The following is a 22,326-nucleotide window of genomic DNA, read 5'->3' on the forward strand; positions in this document are numbered from 1 at the left end:
GTGTGTGTGCACGTACATGTGTGCACAGTAGGTGATGGCAGAACTGCAGGGAAGGCCCTTCCATTCTTCTGCATGGCTCACCTGGGGTATAGACACAAGGGTCCCCAGGGCCTTCCCCCACTCCAGAGCCCTCCATGGCGCCCACTGATTCCACACCAGCCCATATACCAGGCTCAGAGTCCAGGCCCACCCACGCTGGGTCCCCACTAGTGCCCACAGAGCTGACAGGAAGTGCAGAAACCATCCAGCCCTCCCCTTAGATACCAGAGTTCCCCTGGACCAGCCCTGCCTCCTAGCCCATGCTCCCCTGCCCCGTTCTTTAGGCAGAAAGGAATGAACGGAGCCAGCTGCATGCTCCCTAATATCCTTCCTCCGGCCTCAGTTTATCCACTGATGCATAAGACCAGCCCTCCTGGTCTTCGCTGTAGCCGAGGCAAACAGCAGACTCAGCGGAAAGCAGCACAAATATTGACCAAAGCCACTCTTAGTGTTTGCTCTAGGCATGAACACTTCCTCTTCCTCCACATTTCAAGCACCAGGGGACACTGGGTGACAGCCAGTAGAAACAAAGGAGGGAGATTCTCACCAGCCCCAACTCCCAACCAGCAATGACAAGCACTGTTCCATGAGCACCTGCTATGTGCAGGCTATTCTGCAGCCACTTTACCCTCCACCCCGAGAACAGGAGCTGCTTCTGCTCACCCCTGTGCTTAACAAATAGCAGGTGCCTAATAAATACTTGTTCGATGACTAAATGAATGCACCAATGAAAGGCCCTTGTAACAATGACAGTGGCAGCATTTCAGGGCTTCCCCTTCACCAAATATTCTTCAGGGCACTGTCTTAGTTTCCTATTGCTGCTATAACAAATTACCACAAACTTAGTGACTTAAAACACAAATTTATTACCTTAACAGTTTTGGATGTCAGAAGTCCAAAATGGGTCTCCCTGGGCTAAAATCAAGGTATTGACAGGGCTTTGTTCCTTTCTAGAAACTCTAGAAGAGAATCCACTTCCTGGCCTTCATTCCTTCGCTCATGGTTCCTTCCTCCATCTTCAGAACCAGCAAGTTAGGCTCCTTATGCTGTCATCTCTCTCCTCTTCTGCCTCCCTCTTACACTTATAAGGACCCCTATCATTACCCTGGGCCCACCTGGATAATCTAGGATATTCTCCCATGTCAAGGTTAGCTGATTAGCAACCTTAATCTCATCCGCAAGCTTCAGTTCCCCTTACGTAACCTAAAATATTTACATGTTCAGGTTTTAGTATGTGAGCCTCTTTGGAGGACAGTTACTCTATTTACCACAGGTACTTAGCCTGCAATTTGAGCAACTGCCACCAGGGGGAAGAAGTGAATTCATTTTTAGCTCCACAATCCAAATAGGCTCTTCACAGGCAGGACTAACTGAAAAACCACAGCCTTCTGTATGCTTTTCTTTTTCACCAGTAAAAAGTAGAACTTTATTAAGACAACAACACATAAACGTCATTTTGTATTATGTAAAATACAAAACACCAAGGAGAAGCTCGACATTACAGAATAAATTCGTGTACAGCCTAAGAATGTGGGAAGATTGGGACAGAAAGGGGCCTGGGAGCAAGAAAAAGCATGGCCTGGATATTGGCATGCCAGGTCTCTCCCCTGTCCAGCCCCAGAATCCCTGGCATGGCCCTTCCTTTCTTGAGACCTCAATTTCTCCATCTTTAAAGTGGAAAGTTGGTCAGAATGGGTTCCTCCAAGGGGAAGTTCCAGGGCCAAGCTAGAGACTGGGCTGACCATCCCCACCTGCTCTGTGAGGTCACAGTGCCAACAGCTCCCCTTGACCCAGGGAAGATTCCACATGGCACCTTCCAGGGAACGCTAGGAGGTGGCAGCAGAAGTAGCCATTTCCTCCTCACCGACTCCCAGAGAGCCCTGCCACCAATTCCCCATCCTAGAGAAGGACATCGATGCCCCGGTCCTCAAGGAGCCCTGGGAACTCATGTGGCCCACGCAAAAATGTGGCCCGCGTCCCCAAGGAGGTCAGATCCAGGAGGTGAGGACAGCATCCCCTCCCTCTGCCCAGCCCTTGACAGTTTACAAAATGCTGCCCCTCAGCCTTTTCTTGGAAGCCAGCGGGCATTACCAGCTGCGCCTACAGATGCAGCACCTGAGGTCAGAGAGATTAGACAGTGGCTTTCCTAAAGTGTCCCAGCCAGGAAGTGGTGGGGTGGTTTTCTTTTCAGCACGTGTTTACTGAGCACCTTCTGTGTGCTAGGCACTGGGCAGAGTGCTGGGAGAGTGGCGTTGCACCAGATGGGTGTGGTCCCTGCCCCTGTGGAGCTCACGTGAGGGAGACAGATAGTAAATGAGAAAACACACATCTCTGCCATCTTTATCTGTAGGAGACCTCTGGCTACAGGTGATGGAAATTCCAGCTCAAAATGATGCCTACGTCTGGGCCCCCAGAACAGGTGTATATCCCAAGAGGGTGTACAAAACAGTTCACTGGGGTAAGGGGAAAAATTATTAGAACTTCAGTATGTACTTTCCTTTAGCTCATCCTCTTTTAATTTATATTCCTCAGGCAGGTATAAATAAAGCTTGTACATTTGAAAGGGCAAATAATATATCAGCACACTTGTAGATATATATATATATATATATATATATGTATATGTATAGCTATACATATATATATATAAATAACATTGGGAGTATAATAAAAAATGATGTTTGGAGACCATTACATTAAGAAATAAAGAAAATATGTATACGTATAGCTGATTCACTTTTCTGTATAGTAGAAACTAACACAACATTGTAAAGCAACTACACTCCAATAAAAATTTTTAAAAAAGAAAAGAAAGAAAAATGTACAACATGGGGAATATAGCTAATATTTTATAATAACTATAAATGGACTATAACCTTTAAAAATTGAGAATCACTGTATTGTACACCTGTAACTTATAAAATATTGTACAACTGTATTTCAATTAAAAAAATTTTTAAAGGAATAAAGAAAATTTATCTCACATATTCAAAGGTCCCAAGATATGGGTGGCTCCAGAGAACATTAATTCTGAGGTTCTGCAGTGCCAGCCAAGATGCAGGTTCCTGCCATCTTTTTTTTTTTTTTAAGTTTATTTATTTATTTATGGCTGTGTTGGGTCTTCGTTGCTTTGTGCGGGCTTTCTCTAGTTGCGGCGAGTGGGAGCTACTCTTCGTTGCAGTGCGTGGGCTTCTCATTGCAGTGGCTTCTCTTGTTGTGGAGCACAAGCTCTAGGCGCGCAGGCTTCAGTAGTTGTGGCCCGTGGGCTCAGTAGTTGTGGTGCCTGGGCTTCAGTAATTGTGGCTCATGGGCTCTAGAGTGCAGGCTCAGTAGTTGTGGCACACGGGCTTAGTTGCTCCGTGGCATGTGGGATCTTCCCGGACCGGGGCATGAACCCGTGTCCCCTGCATCGGCAGACGGACTCTCAACCACTGCGCCACCAGGGAAGTCCCTCCTGCCGTCTTTTTGCTCTCCCTTTTGGCCTCCGCTCATGGTCACAAGATGGCTACCACTGTCTCAGGAGTCACACAGAAGCATGGCCATATAGGGTGGAAGGAGAGTGGGTATTGCATCCTGTAGGTCTCAGCTTAGCAGTGAGAAAACTTTTCCCCCAAGTCCCAGACCCCTGTATCCACCCCCACACCTCACCCCTGCAGACTTCCCCATCCTTGTGCCAACAGCAAGGGGACTGAGAATACAACAGGCTGAGACCAATCAGGACCATCTAAATCACTTGGGGGAGAAGGGGACAAGGGACCAAAACCAGCCTTCTGCCAGTAAGAGGAGGGAGTGGCTTTTGGAAGACTGCCATAGCAAACTGAGTCCTTTCCTCTAAAGAGACCTGCATCGGGGGTCAGCCAGACCTGGGTCTCTCCCTGATTCGCAGTCCTGTGTTCTTGAGCAAACTTTTCTGCAATTCAGTTTCTCCATGTGGAAAATGGGGACGCCACACTCCTTGTAAGTTGTAAAATGCAATTGTGAATCTTGTTGTTGCCAGGGTCATCCAACGAGGCCGGAACACCTGCAGGATGACAGAGGAGGCTTTGTCAAACACAGGTGAGAAGGGAGGGGAGAGGGGATCCCAGGGTCATTGTGGGCAGTGAGGGGCTGAGGCTCAAAGATGTCAAATGGACAACCCAGGGTCACCCAGCAAGGGGAGGGGCAGGGAAGGGGGCAGGGATGCTCCCCCGGTGTCTGCAGGCACCATATCCCAGAGGCTGGCAGTGACATGACAGCCGTGTGCTCTCTGCAGGTGACACCTTCCTGTTGCCTATCCGCATCAATGCCTCAGGCCTGACCCAGGGCATGCTGGGATGTATGTGTACGTATACACAGAAGAGCTGCCTGGGCCATCAACATGGGCCTGGGAAGAGGGCCCAGCCTCAAGTCAGGCTGCAGGTTGAGCTCTGGAGGTCTTCCCTTCAGAGGTGTCAGGGGTGTCATTCCAGCGAGGCTCTCTGATGGTTGGAGAGAGGGACTAAGAGAGAGGCTTGCTGTCTGGAGGAGAAGCTAACTGCCAGGCCTTTTCTACTCTGCCACCAGGCTGGCCTCTGAAGTCGTGGGAATGATTTGATGCAACTCACCCTCACTTCAAGGACATGGTTCTGACCACACCCTAAAGATCAGTCTTCTATGTTCATCCAGCCACACTTCCACTATTCATCCACTCAGTCATTTATCCAACCCTCTGTTCACATATCCACCTTCTGGGATATCCACGTATCCCATTAGTTCATCCATCCCTCCAATCGATTCACTGAGTCATCCATCAATTCACCCATACCTTTATTTGTTAATATTCATATCCAACCAGTCATCAACCCATTCATCCTTCTAACCCCCCTCTCATTCTCCCATCCTCATTCATCTTCCTATTCAGCTATCTTCCAAGCCATTCTCTTACCCATTCTTCCATTTATCCATGCATCCTTCCACCTATTGATCCATCCTGAACCCCTACTTTTTGCCTAGCTCCCCAATGCGGGGCAATGCTAGGCACCCGGGGATGAACCAGACAAGGACTCTTCTACTGAGAAGCTCTCAGCGTCTGGGAATGGACATTAGCAAGGACATCTCAGGCTTTTCATGTGCCTGAGTCACTTTTAAGTGTTTATTAACCACTGGCTGCTAGCGGGTTTACTACAGTTCCAGTACTCACTCCAAGCTGGTGCTTACCCATCAGCAGAGCAAAGGACTGTCCTGGGCTCGAATAGCAAATTGAGAGGGTCTCCCAACAACAGGGTCTCACCCCTGTGAGTTGTTGCAGGATAAGAATGAGGGTGCAGCTACTCACTGCTTCCCTGTCTTCTCCACAGCCTGGATCAGCCGCCTGGCTTGCTTCCTGAGGACTCAGGCCCACCAGGTTCTGTTCAACACCTGCAGGTGAGCAGGGGCAGGTGAGGGGAGGGTTATGGGGACTGGAACCGTACACTGGTGACCATGGCAGCCCCATCACTGGTTTGGACCTCCCCTCAGATAAGCTATCTCAAACCCGGTTTTTATCGCATCGCCTCACCCCAGACCCCAGTGTGGCTCCCCATCGCTCCAGCACCTCAGCCTGTAGCCCTCTGAAATCTTGTCCCTCCCTTTCTTTCCAAGCTCCTCTTATTCTGTTTTCTGCTGTGGATCCATTGGGCCAGCAATGGGGCAGCTAGGATTCTCACTCCCTGGACCCACTATTCCTCTTCCCACCTCCATACCTTTGTACAGGCCGTTCTTCCCGCCTGCAATGCCTGTCCCATTCTTTCCCTTTCTGTTCCCTGCCCATGCAAATGCCTCTAAATTCCTGCAAGAGTTTCCCACTTCATTCGTTCATTTAAAGTTTATATTCTAAACGCTTCCTTAATGCCTACTCTGGGCCCAACCTGGTCTCCATCACTCATGAGCTCTCAGTTGGGTGGGGCAGGCAGACACCAAAAACAGTGCCAAGCTGGGAGTGTTGACTCTGGAGGTTGTAGGCAGAGGGGACATTTGAACGAAACCCTGAAGGGTGCACTTCCCGGGAGAGAAGAAGGGAGGGGACAAACAGTATATAGATGGAGGGAGTGAGAAGGACATGGGTGACCACTGTGAGTTGATCTCTGATGGCCCCAGATACTGAGGTAAGAGCTTTCTTTCCTCTGAGATGCTGTGGAGCCACAGAATATGGCCAGCATTAGGGAGAGAGTGTCATTGCCCAGAAAGGAACCTGTCTCTTGGGGTGGGAACGGGGCAAGAGCCAGGCTAAGACTTACTAGGCTGTGCAAAGCCCTACCTCGCCTTGACCACTGCTTCTCTGTCTTCCAGATGCAAGCTGTTCCTCTGCAAGCTCATGGGAAAAACAGGTGTTCTGATCCTCTGTGCTTTTGGTGTGTACCCAGAGCCCTGCCCCATCCCAGGTGGAGGTATCCCTGGGCTCTTGCCCATCCTGGGAAGGGAAAGAGTGAGGGCTCTGGCACTGACTATGTGACACTGGGTCAGACACTGCCCCTCTAGGAGCCTCAGTTTCCTCATCTGTCTAATCAGTGTTGCTCGGAAGATTAAATGAAACAATGACCAAGAAAATTTTTTGAAAGCTAAGAAAAACTTTGAAAACTGTAAAGCTCTCCCCTGACCATGTTATGATAATCATGTCTCTCTCTCTCTCTCTCTGGGTCTCTATGGCTTCCTACCAGACACCACCACCACCACCGCATCACAGCTTTGCTTTTTCAAGCAAAGGAATCTCCTCCTTCCACTTAAGGGCACCACGGGGTTTGGAGCGGGGGGAGAATTTCCTGGGAAATTAGAAATTCCTAGGCAACATAACCCAACAGATAAGATTCTTTTAAATAGCTTTATTAAGGTTATTAAGGATACCATAAATAACCCCATTTTTAAGTGTATAACACAGCAGTTTTTAGTATATTCACAAAATAGTGCACCCATCACTACTAGCAAATTCCAGTATTTTCACTGCCCCCGAAAGAAACTTCCCAGTCCCTGGCAGTCATTCCCCATGCCCCCTCCCCTTCGACCTAGGCAACCACTAATCTATTTTCTGACTCTATGGATTTGCCTATTCTGGACATTTCATATAAATAGAATCATACAATATGTTGTCTTTTGGTTCCTTTCACTTACAGTGTTTTCAAAGTTCATCCATTTTGTAGCATACGTAAGCATTTCATTCCTTTCTATGGCTGAAAATCCATTGTATGGGTAAGCCACATTTTGTTTATCCATCCATCAACTGATAGACATTAGGGTTGTTTCTACTCTTTGGCTGTTATTAATAAAGCTGCTATGAACATTCCTGTAATATTTTTGCATGGACACGTGTTTGCAATTTTACTGGGTATATACCTAGGTGTAGAATTGCTGGATTACTCTATCTGAGGAATTGCCAAGCTTCTCTTCCAAATGGCTGTACCATTTACATTTCCACCAGCAATGTGTGAGGGTTCCAACCATTATTTTTTTTTAACATCTTTATTGGAGTATAATTGCTTTACAATGGTGTGTTAGTTTCTGCTGTATAACAAAGTGAATCAGCAATACATATACATACATCCCCATATCTCCTCCCTCTTGCGTCTCCCTCCCACCCTCCCTATCCCACTCCTCTAAGTGGACACTAAGCACTGAGCTGATCTCCCTTCCAATCATTATTGTCTGTCTTTTATCAGCCATCCTAGGTCATGCGAAGTGATATCTCATTATGGTTCTTACTTCATGTCCCAAATGACTAATGATGCTAAGCATCTTTCCTTGCGCTTATTGGCCATTTGTATATCATCTTTGGAGAAAGGTTTATTCAGATCTTTGCCCATTTTTAAATTGGATTGTTTGACTTTTTATTCTTGAGTTCTAAAAATTCCTTATTAGTCGGGATTCAAGTCCCCTATCAGATATATGATTTGCAAATATTTTCTCTTATTCTGTGGGTTGTCTTTCTTGATAAAGTCCTTTGATTAAGGCCAATTGTAAATTCTGATTAAGTCCAATTTATCTGTGTTTTCTTTTGTGATATGTGCTTTTGGTGTCATATCTAAGAAACCATTGTCTAGCCCAAAGTGATGAGGATTTACTCCCATGTTTTCTTCTAAAATTTTTATTGTTTTAGCCCTTACATTTAGGTCCATGGTTCATTTTTTAGTTAATTTTTGTATATGGTGTGAGGTAAGGGTCCAACCTTATTCTTTTGAAGTAGATATACAATTGTTCCAGCACCATTTATTGAAAAGACTGCTTTTCCCCATTAAATTGTCTGGTACTCTTACTGAAAATCAATTGACCATAAATATGAGGGTTTATTTCTGTACTCTCAAGTCTATGCTATTGACCTATATGTCTATCTGTTTGCTAGTACTACCCTGGATTGGTTGCTTTACAGTAAGTTTTGAAATCTAGAAATTGTTTTGGCTATTATGGGTCCCTTACATTACAATATGAATTTTAGGATCAACTTTTCCATTTCTACAAAAGAGGCCATTGGGATTTCCGTAGGCATTGCGTTGATCCACACATGAATCTGGGGAGTAGTGCCACCTGAACAGTGTGAAGTCTTCCAATCTATGAACATTGGGCTGTCTTTCCAGTATTGATGAATAACTCTATGCCTCCTTTAATTCTTTCAATGATGTTTTGTAGTTTTCAGAGTGAAAACTTTGTACTTCTTTTGTTAAATTTATTCCTAAGTATTTTATTCTTTGCCATTCTGTTATAGATGGAATTGTTTTCTTAATGTCATTTTCAGACTGTTCATTGCTAGTGTTTAGAAATACAGTATCCTCAGGGGGACTGGTTCCAGGAACCCCTGTATATACCAAAGTCTGCAGACGTTCAAATACCTTATATAAATTCATGTGGTACAATGAATACAGTCAGCCCTCCTTACTTGCAGGTTTTGCATCCCCAGATTTGACCAACTGCAGATGGAAATTTCGATCAGCAGTTGGTTGAATCTGCAGATGTGAAACTCCCCAACATGGAGAGCCGAAGGTATATTTATTGAAAAAAATCTGTATGTAAGTGAACTCCACAGTTCAACCCCTTGTTGTCAAGGATCAACTGTACAATTGATTTTTGTGTACTGATCTTGTATCCTGCAACCTTGCCAAATTCATGCGTTACTGCTGACACTAGGCAAGACACCCAGTCTTGTATACTTTAGGATCTCTATATGCAACATCATGTCATCTGCCTTTTATTTCTTTTTCTTGACTAATTGACCTGGCTATAATCTCCAGGATAATGTTAAATAGAAATGGCAAGAGCAGGGAATTCCCTGGTGGTCCAGTGGTTAGGACTCATTGGTTTCACTGCCAGGGTCCGGGTTCAATCCCTAGTCTGGGAACTAAGATCCCACAAGCTGCACGGTGCTGTCAAAAGAAAGGGAGGAAGGAAGGAAGGAAGGAAGGAAGGAAGGAAGGGAGATGAAAGAAAGAAAGAAGGAAAGACAGAAAGAAAGAAAGAGAAAGAAAGAAAGGAAGGAAGGAAGGAAGGAAGGAAGGAAGGAAGGAAGGAGGAAGGAAGGAAAGAAGGAAGGAAGATGAAAGAAAGAAAGAAGGAAAGAAAGAAAGAAAAAGAAAGAAAGAGAGAAAAAGAAAGAAAGAAAGAAAGAGAAAGAAAGAAAACTGGCAAGAGCAGACCTCCAGTCTTTCACCATTAAGTATGATGTTAACTGTGGGTTTTCATAAATGGCCTTTTTCAGACTGAGAAAGCTCCATTCTATTCCTGGTTTGTTGAGCGTTTTATCATGAACAACCAATGGGTTTTACAAGCTTTTAATAATGGCTTGAATAATGAGATTTCAGGCAGCACAGATATCATAAAATGCAGGGGAGACCACACCCCCTTTTCTTCTCTTTGTCAATTATCCCCAGTAAGATTGAGACAGGAGAGGGAGAGGAGACAGATTAGTTGGTTTATGTGAGACACTTTGCATATATGATATCATTCAATCATGAAGTGGATATGACTGCTATTCCCATTTTACAGAGGAGGAAACTGAAGTGTAGAGAGATTAAGTAACTTCTCCCAAATGCTAGTAAGTGGCAAGGCTGGGATTTGAATCCAGATGGCTTCACTCCAGAGCTCTTAACCTTTCATCTTAAATGGCTCATTCTCATTCCCCCATCCCCACAGGATTCTGGATGTTTTCTATGCACTCGCTGTCCAAAATGGATGTCTGGCAGGTGAGTGTGTGCTCTCTTCAGGCCCCACCACTGACTGGCCTCACCCCAGCCAGTCAATGTCGCCTTCATAAGCTCCTTTCACTCTTAGGGTCACAACTGGACCCTACTCAGTTCCTGACTCATTCCAGCTCCAAATCTCTGCCTTTGCCATGCCACCCACCTGGAACCCATTTCTCCTGCCAAAATGTGACTTTTGAGGACCAGAGGCATAGTTCCTCCTCCAGGACGCCTCTCCTGTCACTCATTCCCAGAAGTGACCCATCTCTTCTTTGTCAAGGCCCCCACCTAGAGTGGGATGGTGAGGCCAGGGAACACATTTCTCTCTATTCAAGGCAGTTTGTTCTTCTGCTTAATTGAGATGAGACCATTTGCTTTGTGGTTCCTGGAGAAGGAGGAGGAGGAAACCAGTGGCCAGAGCTCCCTGTCTAAGGACAGAAAAGAGACCTAGAGAGAAAGGGGATCTGATGGGCCTGTCCTTCCCTCTGCTCTTCTCCCCTCATGAACTTCATCATATATATGCTTCAAGATCCAGCTAAAATGTCACCTCCTCCAGGAACACCTAAGCAGAGGTAGTCACATTCCCCTCTCCCACAATTTTCTGTAAACATAAATGCAATTTTTTTGTAATAACTATTTCCCCAACTGTATTAGGAGTCCTTGAAGGCAGAGCCAGGTCTGATTCATTCCAGCAATGTCCACCTCAATGCCAGGCACAGGGTGGACATGATCAACGCTGGATGTCTTGATGGCCAGCTGGGAATGTGAATGGGTGGGGGATGGAAGTAATGGATGTAGGGATGGGGGAAAGGGATAGGGGGAAAAACGGATGGATGAATGGAAGAGTGTACAGATGAGAGAGTGGATGGATGGGAGGGCAGATGGGATAGCCTGAGTAAATGGATAGGTGGATGAATGGATAGTTGAGTGGGATGGTAGATAGATGGGAGGGTAGAGGGATGCATGCGTGCATGGATTGATGAGACGGTCAATGGATAAGGTAAGGCAGATGGATAGGAGGGTAGATGGATAAGAAAGATTGGATAAATGGAGGAGCAGATGGATGGGAAAGGGTGGATGGAAGTGTATGTGGATGGATGAATGAAAAGAAGGGTAAATTGGATTTTGAATGTATGGCAGGTGGATGGGTGGGTCGGTGGGTGGAAGAATAAATAGGAAAGTGGATGAGTGGATGGATTTATGGTTGTGGGAGGATGGATGGATGAAACACTATTGGGCCCAGATTAGGTCATCTGAAGAAGATCCCTTGCTTTCCTCAACACCCCACCAGGATGACAGCATAAATGGTCCACTGCAGAGACTGAGGTAAGAAGAATCTGCTAAATAGTCCTATTATCACCTAAAAACCAGAGCTATAGCCAGGACCTGAGACGTATTGGCTAAGAATGTGGGCTCTGCCAGAAAACCTGGGTTTAAATCCCAGCTTCCATACTTCCTACCTGGCTAAACTTATGCAAGTCACTTCACATCTCTGGGCCTTTGATTCCCCATTTATGAGTGAGGTATAACATCCACCTTGTTCTAGGTAATTATGGGTATTAATGAAGATGTAAACTGTCTTGAATAGTTCCTGGCCCATAGTTAGTGCTCAGCAAATAAGAAATTTTAACCAACAAGATACCACCTGGTGGCAGCATCCTTAAATGCAGACAAAATACTCAAATATTTAGAAGGAATGAGCTGGGTTTAAGGATAGTTGGATAGTCCAAGCAGAAGGAAGAGCATGAGTAATATTTTAGAGATAAGAACTTTCTGGGTAGGTTCAGGGATGGGTCCATGAGAGTGGAAAAATATGAAGCTAGTTCTTTGTGGGCTGACTGGCAAAGGTAGAAGCTGAGGGTAATAGCAGCAGCATCACAAATTGGTCAGTCCATATTCTCACTCCTTCCTCATAAGGATGTACCAAGAAAAGGTGCAACATCATGCTGGGGAAATCCAGGACCTCCGAGGTGACTTGAATCAGCTCATTGCCAAGCTCCAGAAGATGGAAGCCATGTCAGATGAGGTGAGATGCTGGCCATTCTGCCCCCAAACACCTGACCTCTCTTTGTTTGATGCCCCACTCCTCATATCCCAAGTTTTGGTGGAGCATATCCCACAATAATTTCCTGGGAAAGAGCAAACTAAGAGGTATATTATTTTTTTAAGAACTTGCGTGTTTGAAAACATCTTTACTCTACTCTTGCACTTGATTGATAGTTTGGCTGGGAATAGAATCCTAGATAGGAAATTTTCCCCTGAGGATTTTGAAAGACGTCCACTATTGTGTTCTATTTTATACTGTTGCTTTAGAGAAGTTTAATGTCACTCTTATTATTCATCCTTTGAGTGTGATCTGTTTTCATTCCTGAGAGTTTGTAGGATATTCTTTTTACCTCCAGTGTTCTATATTTAATCTGCTTGGGGGGTTGCTGAAATTATTGACTCTCTGGGTTGATTTTTTTTCAATAGTTTAGGAAAATTCTTAGCTATTATTTCTTAAAATATTGTTTCTACCCCATTATCTTCTTAAAATATTGTTTCTACCCCATTATTTATCTCCTCTCCTGGGACTCCAATTACATCTATGCTAAACTTTAGAGTGCTTTCCACATAATTCCTATATTATTACCTGGTTTGCTTGTTTTTTCATTCTTTTTCTCTATGTGCTTAAGTTTTGATACTTCCTCTTCATATTTCTTCAGGTTAACTAATAATCCTGTAGTCTGTTCTGTCCAATCTACTCAAATCTTTCCATTAAGTTCTTAATTTCATATATTGTATTGTTTAGTTCTAGAACATAAATTTGATTCTTTTTCATAGTTTTTAATTCTATGGTGAAATTCTCCATCATTTCATCTATGCTGTCTGTCTTTTCCTTTATTTTATTTAACATACTGGTCACAATTATTTTTAAATCCTTGTCTGCTAAATCTAATATCTGGATCATCTATGGTCTCCTATTTTCCGTTTTTTCTTTGGAGTATCAGTCTTATGGTCTTGCCTTTTCATGTCTGGTAATTTTTTAGTGTTTTCTGGACATTGTTTACAAAAGAACTAGATGCTCCAGATAATTATAATTTCAAACAGGGAGAGTTCCCCCTTTTCTTTGTAAGGAAGATGAAGTATACTGATCACTTCTGTGTAAACATGCATTGAACTGGTTCAGACCTGGATTGCAATTTTTATAGGATTTAGTCAGAGGTGTTCAGTTTAACCCTCTAGCCTCCTGCCTGTGCAGTTTCAAAAATTGGTAATTTTTTTTTTTTTTTTTTTTGGCCGTGCTGGGTCTTCGTTGCGGTGTGCGAGCTTCTCATTGGGGTGGCTTCTCTTGTTGCGAAGCTCGAGCTCTAGGCTTGCAGGCTTCAGTAGTTGTGGCGGGCGGGCTCAGTCGTTGTGGCTCGTGGGCTCTAGAGTGCAGGTCCAGTAGTTGTGGCGCACGGGCTTAGTTGCTCCATGGCACGTGGGATCTTCCGGACCAAGGATCGAACCCATGTCCCCTGCATTGGCAAACAGATTCTTAACCACTGCACCACCAGGGAAGTCCTGGTAAATGTCTTGATGGGAAAGACTGCCATGTGTTTGAGGCCTCTTGAGTTTCCAATTTTTTAAAATTTATTTTATTGAAATATAGTTGATTTTCAATGTTGTGTTAATTTCTGCTATACAGCAAAGTGATTCAGTCATACATACATATATATTCTTTCTCATACTTTTCCATTATGGTTTACCACAGGATATCGATTATAGTTCCCTGTGCTATACAGTAGGACCTTGTTGTTTATCCATTCTATATATAATGGTTTGCATCTGCTAGTCCCAAACTCCCAGTCCATCCCTCCCCCACCTCCCCTCCCCCGTGGCAGCCACAAGTCTGTTCTCTATGTCTGTGAGTCTGTTTCTGTTTTGTAAATAAGTTCATTCATGTCATATTTTAGATTACACATATAAGTGATATCATATAGTATTTGTCCTTCTCTTTCTGACATACTTCACTTAGTATGATCATCTCTAGGTCCATCCATGTTGCCACAAATGGCATTATTTCATTCTTTTTTATGGCTGAGTTGTATTCCACTTTATATATGTATATATACCACATCTTCTTTATTCATCTGTTGATGGCCATTTAGGTTGTTTCCATGTCTTGGCTATTGTAAATAGTGCTTCAATGAATATTGGGTGCATGTACCTTTTCGAATTACACTTTTGTTTGGATATATGTCCAGGATTGGGACTGTAGGATCATATGGCAACTCTATTTTTAGCTTTTTGAGGAGCCTCCATACTGTTTTCCATAGTGGCTGCACCAATTTACATTCCCACCAACAGTGTAAGAGGGTTCCCTTTTCTCTATACCCTCTCCAGCATTGGTTATTTGTAGAATTTTTAATGATGGTCATTCTGACTGGTATGAGGTAGTCCCTCGTTGTTTTGATTTGCATTTCTCAAATAATTAGCAATGTTGAGCATCTTTTCATGTGCCTGTTGGCCATCTGTATGTCTTCTTTGGAGAAATGTCTATTTAAGTCTTCTACCCATTTTTGATTGGGCTGTTTGGTTTTTTGTTATTGAGTTGTATGAGCTGTTTGTATATTTTGGAGATTGAGCCCTTGTTGGTCGCATCATTTGCAGATATTTTCTCGCAGTCTGTAGGTTGTCTCTTCATTTTGTGTATGGTTTCCTTTGCTGTACAGAAGCTCATAAGTTTGATTAGGTTCCATTTGTTTATTTTTGCTTTTATTTTTATTGCCTTGGGAGACTGATCTAAGAAAAACAATTGGTACAATTTATGTCAGAGAATGTTTTGCCTATGTTCTCTTCTAAGAGTTTTATGGTATCATATCTTATATTTAAGTCTTTTAGCCATTTTGAGTTTATTTTTGTGTATGGTGAGAGGGTGTGTTCTGACGTCATTAATTTCATGTAGCTGTCCATCTTTCCCAACACCACTTGCTGAAGAGACTGTCTTTTCTCCATTGTATCAATATATTCTCACCTTCTTTGTCAAAGATTAATTGACCATAGGTGTGTGGATTTATTTCTGGGCTTTGAGTTTCCAATTTTCGATACAAAATCTCTGACGCCACTGGAAGCCTTATCTGCCAGGGTCAAGCTTGGATTCTCAGCCTCTAATTGTACCCATAATTGGTTTAGTGCCCTCAGGTAAGCACAGCTGTAGCTACTCAGTATTGATTTAGCATTTCTTCTAGGGCATGAGTTCTTACAGTGAGGCCCCTATTCCAGCAGCATCCGCATTAACTGGAAAAATGTTAAAATTTTCAAATTAATGGGCCCCACCCAGACCTACCAGATCATATACTTTGATGATGGGAACCAACTATCTATGTTTCAACAAGTCCTTCAGTGATTCTGGCACACAATAAGGAGAATCACTTTTCTAAGGCTTTAACCTCTTGCTTGTTTTGTTTTGGGGTCCACTTCCTCAGAGGGACTTTGTTTACTAAGGCTTGTGAGACCAGGAAGTTTTATTCTGCCTTTCAGAAGCTTTCAAAGTAGCCCTTTAGCTTCTTACATAGTCTTGGGGTTCAGTTAGCATCTAATGGAGGAAAGTGGTCATGGTCAAGGCTCCTCAAATCTCCAATTTTGTCTCACCCACTGTAGGTAACTGTTAAAAACTTTGCTACTTTCTCTTTTACCAGTAGCAACCCCTTGTCTGACCCAAACTCAGATCCTCAACCCATGCCCAGAATCATCAAATGCCCCAGGGATTTTTTTTAAGAATGTCAGCACATTTTAGAGTGGTTGTCCCCTCTCTAGAATTTTAGTTCCTCTGTTCCTGTTTCTTTCATAGCTCAGTGATGGTTTTAAAATATGATTTAGTAAACTATCTGGCTTTTTCTAGTTGATTTTAGTGGGATCATTGGTTCTCTGTAACTTACTACATCTTACCTAGAAGCCCTACCTCTTACCTTATAGCTGAAATGTCACAATAATATGCCTATGGGCTGGCCACACTTGGAACCCTTTTAATTTGGAAACGTGTTCTTTAGTCCTAAGAAATGTTCTTTAAGAAAGACAAATATCATATGATATCACTTATATGTGGAATTTAAAATATGATAAAAATGGACTTATTTGCAAAACAGAAACAGACTCACAGACATAGAAAACAAACTTACGGTTTCCAAAGGGGAAAGGGGGGAGGGATAAATTAGAGGGGGAGTTTGGGATTAACATATACACACTACTATATATGAAATAGATAAACAACAAGATCCTACTGTATAGCACAGGGAACTATATTCAACATCTCTTCCTATAATAGAAAAGAATTTGAAAAATATATAGATGTGTATAACTGAATCATTTTGCCGTACACCAGAATCTAACATAACAATGTGAATCAACTATACTTCAATTAAAAAAAAAAGAAATGTTCTTTAATCATGTTATTAAATTGATGATTTCCCCCTGGCCCTGGTTGCTCTAGTCTCAGTTTTGAAACTACTCATTATGTGGATGTCAAACTCCTAAACTAATACTCTGGGATTTTTTTTTCACCCCATTTTCCTCTCTTTATCTTTTTGCTCTGCAGTTGAGAAAACATTGTCAGCTTTAGCTACCAAACCTTCTACTGAGTTTTTCATTTCTGCTAATGTATTCTGAATTCGTAACGGTTTTCTCTTTGTTCTCTCGGTGCTCCTTTTCATATTATTTTCCTATTCTTAATTTATAGATGCAGTATCTTTTCTTTTTTTATCTTTTTATGAGCAAAATCTTTTCTTACCTTTTGGAGTTCAGCTCTTACTTCTCTGTGCCTCAGTTTCCACATCAACGAAATAGAGTAATAATCACTGCCCTATAACACTCTAGCTATCATCTTAGTTACCACTGCTGCATGACAATCCAACCTAAAACGTTGTGGTGCAAAACTACCATTTTATTATGTTCAGAGATTCTGTGGGTCAGGAATTCAGACAGGACACAGCGGGGATGGTTTGTCACTGCTTCATGATGTCTGGGGCCTCAGCTGGGAAGACCTGAAGGCTAGGGGTGACCCAATAGCTGGGTCTGGAATCATCTGGAGGAATCTTTATTCACTTGTCTGGAGGTTGATGCTGGCTGTCGGCTGGGAACTCGGCTGTTGACTAAAGCACCCATAGTGGTCCCTTCGTATGGCACGGGCTTCCTCACAACACGGCAACTGGCTTTCAAGAGTGAGCGTCCCCAGAGAAGCAGGCGGTTCACCTTTTAGGACTGAGCCCACAAGTCGTACAGCATCACTCCTGCCATAGTCACAGGCCCATCCAGACCGATGGGGAAGGAACTGAAGTCCCACGTCTCCATGAGAAGGGTGTCAAAGCCACACTGAAGGAGGAGCGGGGAACGGGAGACATTTTTGCAGCCATTTTTAGAAAATACAATCTGTCACCGCTGTGAAGAGTCTAACAGAATAATAGCCGGTGATTACTGAGCACCAACTATGCTAAACGCTTTGCGGTCTTTCTCTGGCAACAGAGCATAGTGGTTGAGAGCCTGAACTCTGGAACCCAAGTTCCCGGGTCTGCCTCTTAACAGCTGTGTGACCCTGGACAAGTTACCCTTTTGTGCCTCAGGGTTCTCCTCCTTAAAATGGGGATGATAATAGTACATACCTCCTAGGGTTGCTGTGGGGGCATAAGAGTGACCATACGTGAAGCCGAAGACAATCCTGGCATATAGTAGCGGCTTTGAGTCTCAGCTCTAATCCTTGCAAAAGTAGGAGGTGGACGCGATTATCAGCCCATCTTACAGACAAGAAAATCGAGACTCAGGGGGCGGTAAATAGCCCCAGGGCTCTTAGCAGGAAAGGTCTGACTCCAGCTCCCCTGCCCTTAACTTCACTGAGACCCCTGGTCCTGCGTGTGTGACATCCCATCACAGTGGGTGTGAAAATACTAAGTAACCCCATGGGTGGGATAGGGCTGGCCCTGGGCTTCCTCACAGCATAGCACGGGGCAGCCCTGTGTGTGGACCACGCAGGGGCAAGCAGGTAGGGACAAGAGGGAGTCCTGAAGGCACACATCACCTGGTGTGAACACACCTGTAGACCATGATCCATAAGAACGCACGAGTGCACAGCTTGGGTTTTCTGCCTTCTCAGCAAAAAATGGCCCAGAAAATAATGAAGATGATCCAAGGAGATTACACTGAAAAGCCGGACTTTGCCCTGAAGTCGATAGGTGAGCGCCTCTCCCTGCCCCCCCTCCCCCTCCCCCTTGCCCCACCAATCGGCCCACCTCCAGTTTCCTTAGATACCCTTCAGAGGGTGATTTCAGTTCTGGTCTGGGGCACACCCTGCTGCTGGGAAGTTTGTCCTCAGAGCTAACCTCTGCCTCCCAGCTGGTCTCCTTGTTACAGTTTTCCGTTTTCTCCCATGGCAGCTGAGGTGGGGAGGGGAGGGGAGGCCCTTCCCCAGCCCTCCCCCACCCATCATCCTCCAAATCCAGGGGTCAGCAGAGTTGTCCCTGCCCGGCTGGGGAGACTGACCACGGGCCAATTACAGTTGGCAATCGTGCCTTGGAAAAATAAAGCCAGGGGCTGCAGTAGAGGGGTGGGAAGGAGGACACTGGGTTGAGACCTGGTGAGGAGGGAAAAGCGTTCCAGACTAAGGGAACCGACGTGAAAGGTGCCCCTGTGAGGGGCTGTGTGGAAAGAAGGGAGGTGGGCCGGCAGGGTGGGCTGCCCTGTGCAGACAGTACCAGCTCACGCAGGCACCCGCAGGCCCAAGGAGATGTAGGGTCAGAAGGCATCAGTCTAACTTCTCAGGCCCGGAGTTTTTTCCTCTGTGAAATGGGTATAATCATGGCCATAGTAATAATAACCAGGTTATAGTAACTAGGCTGACGTAAGCGAGCAAGCACCTTACTTCGCACCAGGCGCTGCTGGAAAAAGTTTGGTGTATTAACTCCTCGTAACCTCACAACAACCCTATGAAATGGATGCTATCGTTACTACTATTATTGTTACTATTATTACTCCCATTTCCCAGAGGAGAACACTAAAGTCCAGAGAGCACCAGTGACTCTTCCAAAGTGCTCCCCCGGCACATAGTGAGTCTCCCCTCCACCAGGCAGAAGCCAGGGCTGCTCAGCTGAGACACCCCTCCCCCCAACCCTGCACCATCACCTCCCATACAGGGGCCTCCATCGACTATGAGCAAACGTCAGCCACATACAACCACGACAAGGCTCGCTCTTACTGGAACTGGATCCGGCTTTGGAACTATGCACAGCCCCCGGACGTGATCCTTGAGGCAGGAGGAATGGCAGGACTTGGGGAGAGTGGCAGGGGTGTGGTCAGGGGCCTGGGGGCAGGAACTGAAGGCAGAGGTTGGAGCGAGAGTGCAGGGGGTGGGGGCCTGGGGCAGGGGTAGGAACAAGAGAGCGGGGTGCAGAGGCAGAGAAAGGGGGCAACTGATGGGGCAAGGGGGGCTCTGGGGAGAAGTCAGGGAGCAAGGGCAAGAGGCGAGTGCAGACAGCAGGGACCCCTGGGGGGGCAGGCACAGGGGCAAGGACAGCCTGCTTTGGCACTGGAAAGGGACCCTCCCCCAGCCCTCAAGTCTTGAGGGGCAGGGAACCCTCAGGGCCCTGAGAAGGCCCCTGCCCTCGCTGCGCTGGGCTGAGGGGAAGGCTTATCCTTGCTACCACCTATAGTCAGGGAATCTTCCTGGTGCTGGTGGTACTCGAGCCAAGCTTTGTAGACAGGAAGGATCTGACTCATCCAGGAGGGCCGATGAGGTCTAGGCAAGCCAGGGTGGGATGAGGAATCTGCTCTCACCCACCCACCCACCCACCCAGCAAAGCCCTCATTGCATCTGCCACTTCTAGCCCAACATGACACCTGGCAACTGCTGGGCCTTCTCGGGTGACAGAGGCCAGGTGACCATCCAACTGGCCCAGAAGGTCTACCTGTCCAACCTGACACTGCAGCACATCCCCAAGACCATCTCACTGTCAGGCAGCCTGGACACTGCCCCCAAGGACTTCGTCATCTATGTGAGCACGCCCTGGCCGGGAGCGATGCTTAACTGAGGGAGGGGACAGCTCATGATGGCAGTATTCCAGGCACTGTGATAAACTGTCTGCACAATTCCCGAAGCCTGCAGGGGCTGGACCTTAAGGCTGGGAATGGGCAGGGTTGGGGTCAGATCACAGCCTTCAAGGAAAGGGGGTAAACAGTACTTTATTTCAACCCAAGCTTTTCAGAGCCAATTTAGTCTTCAGAGACCATTAAGCCCCCATTTTACGGATAAGAAAACTGGAGATTCAGAGAAAGGGCAGGGAAACATCAAACCCTACACGTCTATGGCAGAGTTAGAAGTGGACCCCTAACCTACTGACTCCCAGTCCAATGCTCTTTCCTATTCATTTACTCTGTGCTGCAATGCAACGGTGCCCAAAGAGGTAGGGAGCTCCCCATCCTGGGAGGTGTGCAAGTCTCGGCTGGGAGAAGGCAGCACCCTCTAGATGTCCTACCTGTGCCTGACACTTTCTTTGTGGTTCTGATTCTCCAGGGCATGGAAGTTTCCCCAAAGAAGGAGGTGTTCCTGGGAGCGTTCCAGTTTCAGCCAGAAAACATCATTCAGATGTTCCAGCTCCAGGTACATGAGAAAAGCTGCCCACGTTGAGCACCTGATGAACACACACTGCGTGCAGGGCTTTACCCAGGGGCCCCCACTTCATCTCCCAGCAGCCCGAGGAGGTGCACAGTTGTCACTAACCCACTGACAGATGAGGAAACTGAGGCCCAGAGTGACAGAGCTACTGCCCAGGGCCTAGGGTAGGACCCTGAGGAGACCTATTCGCTTCCATTTCCCTGACCTGCCCAGGATCCCTCCCGCTGTGGTTCCTCCCAGGGACAGCAAGTGTTGAGCAGGTGGGGCCCGTCAGGCCAGGGTTGCTGGCCTCAAACTTAGAGTCTCCATACTGGGGGGCCACATGATCAGCACCTGGTCCAACCACAGGTGGGGAAGCTGAGGCCTGGAGGGGAGGGAGTTGGGGACAGAAGCAGGACCAGAGGGTGGCTGCTGGAATGGCCCTGAGGCTCAGTGGGATGTCTAGGCTTGGGAATCAGGCTAACCCTGACCCAAATCCTGACCCAGCCAAACGTTCTCTGTGATCTCAGGCCATTCCCTTTCTCTCTGGGCCTCAGTTTCCCGTGGTGTAATTCCCTGGTAGGTTGAGACCATCCAGTGAGATCTCACAGGCCAAGGCCCCCTTTTGCACTGGGCTCCATCCCCTCTGGGGAGGGTGCAAAAAGGGGAGGGCGAAGCACTTACGGAGCACCTACTGTGTGCCAGGTGCCAGTAAGCCATCTGGCCCCAAGATCTCATTTCATGCTTACGGCAACCCTGAGAAGCAGGTATTACCGCTCCCTCTTACAGACGGGGACTGAAGCCCAGAGAGGGCGTGGTTTGCCCAGGGTCCCGGAGCACGTATGTGCTGTGCTGGGACGCATTCCTCATCACAGTCTATCTGTCCTCTGGCCTCATCCCCTTCCATCCCAGCCCCTGAGTAGCAACTTACTGTGTGGCTTTGGGACATTCTGCTCTCTGAGCCTCAGTTTCCCCACCTGAGGAAATGGAGGGTTCCCTTTCTCTCCCAAACACTCCTCTGGACAGGCCGGGTGGGGGCCTATGGCGAGCTGCCCCCCGTCTGTGACTCTTTTCTAGAACCACCCTCCCAGGACTTTTGGAGCAGTCAAGGTGAAGATATCAAGCAACTGGGGGAACCCACGCTTCACCTGCCTATACCGAGTGCGTGTGCACGGCTCTGTGACCCCACCCAGAGAGCAGCCTAACTAGAGGCCCCACCCCGAGAGAGATTAAAGTTTATTCTTCACGCCCCTGCCCAAGTCTGAGTGTCCTCTGGCCCCGAAAAGTGAGGGTGGGCTAGGGTTTGATGTCTGAAGCTCAGTTAGCAATTATCAATCATGTGCTGGGTACCCAGGCACCCTCACAGCAGTCCCATGAGTCCCCATTTCACAGATGGGGACAATGAAGTCTCCAAGCAAAAAAAAAAATGACTTGCCAGAAGTCACAGCCAGCAAATGGCAGCACTAGGATTCAACCCCAGGCAGTCTGATGCCCGTACCTGACCCAGCTTCCTGGCTTCAAGTCAAGCTCTGC

The 22,326-nt window shown here is 46.1% G+C and overlaps 1 protein-coding gene across 1 annotated transcript; it reads left to right on the forward strand.

Annotated features, from left to right (window-relative positions):
• Nucleotides 1-1,862: 1,862 nt before the first annotated feature.
• On the forward strand, nucleotides 1,863-22,044 carry SUN5 (Sad1 and UNC84 domain containing 5). Its single transcript, XM_029222054.1, has 13 exons — nucleotides 1,863-2,040; nucleotides 4,037-4,095; nucleotides 4,292-4,360; nucleotides 5,355-5,421; nucleotides 6,325-6,386; nucleotides 10,147-10,196; nucleotides 11,485-11,519; nucleotides 12,111-12,219; nucleotides 18,301-18,379; nucleotides 19,337-19,452; nucleotides 20,027-20,194; nucleotides 20,713-20,799; nucleotides 21,871-22,044. The coding sequence occupies exons 1-13, from the start codon at nucleotides 1,955-1,957 to the stop codon at nucleotides 22,000-22,002; spliced, it is 1,119 nt and encodes a 372-aa protein (XP_029077887.1). The 5' UTR covers nucleotides 1,863-1,954; the 3' UTR covers nucleotides 22,003-22,044.
• The last annotated feature ends 282 nt before the right edge of the window (nucleotides 22,045-22,326 follow it).

The sequence above is a fragment of the Monodon monoceros genome, unplaced genomic scaffold (genome assembly GCF_005190385.1).
Source record: "Monodon monoceros isolate NGI ecotype Baffin Bay Population unplaced genomic scaffold, NGI_Narwhal_1 Super_Scaffold_13, whole genome shotgun sequence".
NCBI classification, from domain to species: domain Eukaryota; kingdom Metazoa; phylum Chordata; class Mammalia; order Artiodactyla; family Monodontidae; genus Monodon; species Monodon monoceros.

Excerpts from the sequence above, each read along its gene's own strand:
- SUN5 (XM_029222054.1), top strand. The coding sequence starts at position 1,955 with ATGCCCCGGTCCTCAAGGAGCCCTGGGAACTCATGTGGCCCACGCAAA. Across the intron at positions 5,422-6,324 it reads GTTCTGTTCAACACCTGCAG|ATGCAAGCTGTTCCTCTGCA; the intron begins GTGAGCAGGGGC and ends TCTGTCTTCCAG. Across the intron at positions 6,387-10,146 it reads TCTGATCCTCTGTGCTTTTG|GATTCTGGATGTTTTCTATG; the intron begins GTGTGTACCCAG and ends CCATCCCCACAG.